The 1563-nt window shown below is 65.4% G+C and overlaps 1 protein-coding gene across 1 annotated transcript; it reads left to right on the top strand.

Moving 5' to 3' along the window:
* Positions 1–92: 92 nt before the first annotated feature.
* LIME1 (Lck interacting transmembrane adaptor 1) lies at positions 93–1111 on the top strand (the record flags this gene model as incomplete). Its single annotated transcript, XM_008049470.1, has 3 exons — positions 93–177; positions 283–590; positions 684–1111. Coding segments are annotated over 3 exons (660 nt in total), but the record flags the coding sequence as incomplete, so codon positions are not given.
* Between the last annotated feature and the right edge of the window lie 452 nt (positions 1112–1563).

Raw genomic sequence — 1563 nt, 5'->3', positions numbered from 1 at the left:
CCTGTGGAGCCTGCGGAAGCAGTGAGTGCCCGGCTGTCCCTGGGGCAAGGGCGGGGCCTGCAGGATACCGACCAACCTTCCTCGCCCCCCAGTCACTGCTAAGCCGGACCCTCCTCTGCTCTCTCAGCAAGTCAGACACCAGATTGCACGAGCTGCACAGGCCGCACTGTGGCCCAGGTGAGAAGAGCCCTGCGGGGTGGGGATGGGCGGGGCCAGCTGTGCAACTCCCACCTGGGCCAGACCTGTTTTTGCCCCTAGTGACCCACCTGGCCCCACCCCCAGTGCTTCGGCCTGCCAGCATGGACCTCCTGCACCCATCCTGGCTGGAGGTCTGCAGGGGTCCCACCAGGCTGCAGGCAGCACCCCGAGCCTTCCCACCCCAGGAGCCACCCTGGACCCTGCCTGCCACCATGCCTTCCATCAGCCCGGAGGCCACCTATTCCAACATGGGGCTGGCAGCCCCTCCCAGGGCCAGCCTGGCAGCCAGGCCTGTGGTGGCTGAGTATGCCTGCATCCAGAAGCCCAAGGGGGCAGATCAGGACCCCCAAGAACTGCAGCTGGGAAAGGCTGAGGTGGCCCCAGACACCCAGGTACGGTGGCCCAGAGTGGGGTAAGGTAGGTGGGGCTGGTAGGTCCTAAGCAAGCTGGTGCTGAGCTCTCCTTCGGTGGCTCCCTCTCCCCAGGTGGACACCCTCTACTCCAGGGTCTGCAAGCCTAAGAGGAGGGACCCAGGACCCACCATGGACCTGCTGGACCCCAAGGACAGGGGCATGACTCTGGCCTTGGGGAGTGAGGAGGCCTGTGAGGCCCTACCGTTCTGGCGCATGGGTGTGAACAGCAGTCCCCTGGAAAACGTGTATGAGAGCATTTGCGAGAAGGGGGTCCCAGAGCCCCCAGCTCTGGCTGTTAGCATGAGTGGACACAGGCAGGGCAGTGAGGCTCCTGGCTGACACCTGCCTCCGCCTTCCCCTTCCTGCCCAGAGCACTGCAGTACCTGTGTTCCTTCCTCCACAGTTAGGCCCCTGAGGTTCCAGCGGCTCTGACAGCCCGTGCCTCCTGCCACGGGGAAGACTCACGTCTAATAAATGGCAATCGCCAGAGCATGAACACCGCCAGCGTCATAGCCTGCCCTTCTTGAAAACTGGGAAGGTTGGGGCAGAGGGCAGGAGTTGCCTATGAGTATTAGCGATGTCCCCTCTGGAGCCTGGGGCTTCACCTGAGGCCACATCCCACTGGCCAGGCCCCCTGGTCAGTGGAGGGAGGGGAAAGGCGAGCACCTGGGGCGGGGCTTTCAGGCTAAGTCTATTCTAGGGGCAGTGCAGCGGGTCGCAGGGTGGCCGTCGAGCCCCTGGTGTTACATAAGGGGTGGGGGGAGGTGGGCGACCATGCGTTAAAGAATAACCTGCTCCCAGGAGGCCCGCCAGAAAAGTGCGGCCCCTTGCCCGGCGCTGGCAGCTTCGCGAGCCGCCGTGGGTAGCTGGCCTCCCGGCGTGGGGCACCGAGGGCGCGTGGGGCGGGGCGGAGACCGCCAGCAGGCGGGGGCGCTGGAGCTGGGCCGCAACT

Source organism: Carlito syrichta, unplaced genomic scaffold (genome assembly GCF_000164805.1).
Source record: "Carlito syrichta isolate Samal-C Ts95f unplaced genomic scaffold, Tarsius_syrichta-2.0.1 Scaffold135652, whole genome shotgun sequence".
Lineage (NCBI taxonomy): Eukaryota > Metazoa > Chordata > Mammalia > Primates > Tarsiidae > Carlito > Carlito syrichta.
The sequence above is the reverse complement of the archived record's forward strand: the minus strand, read 5'-3'. Positions and strand labels throughout refer to the sequence as shown.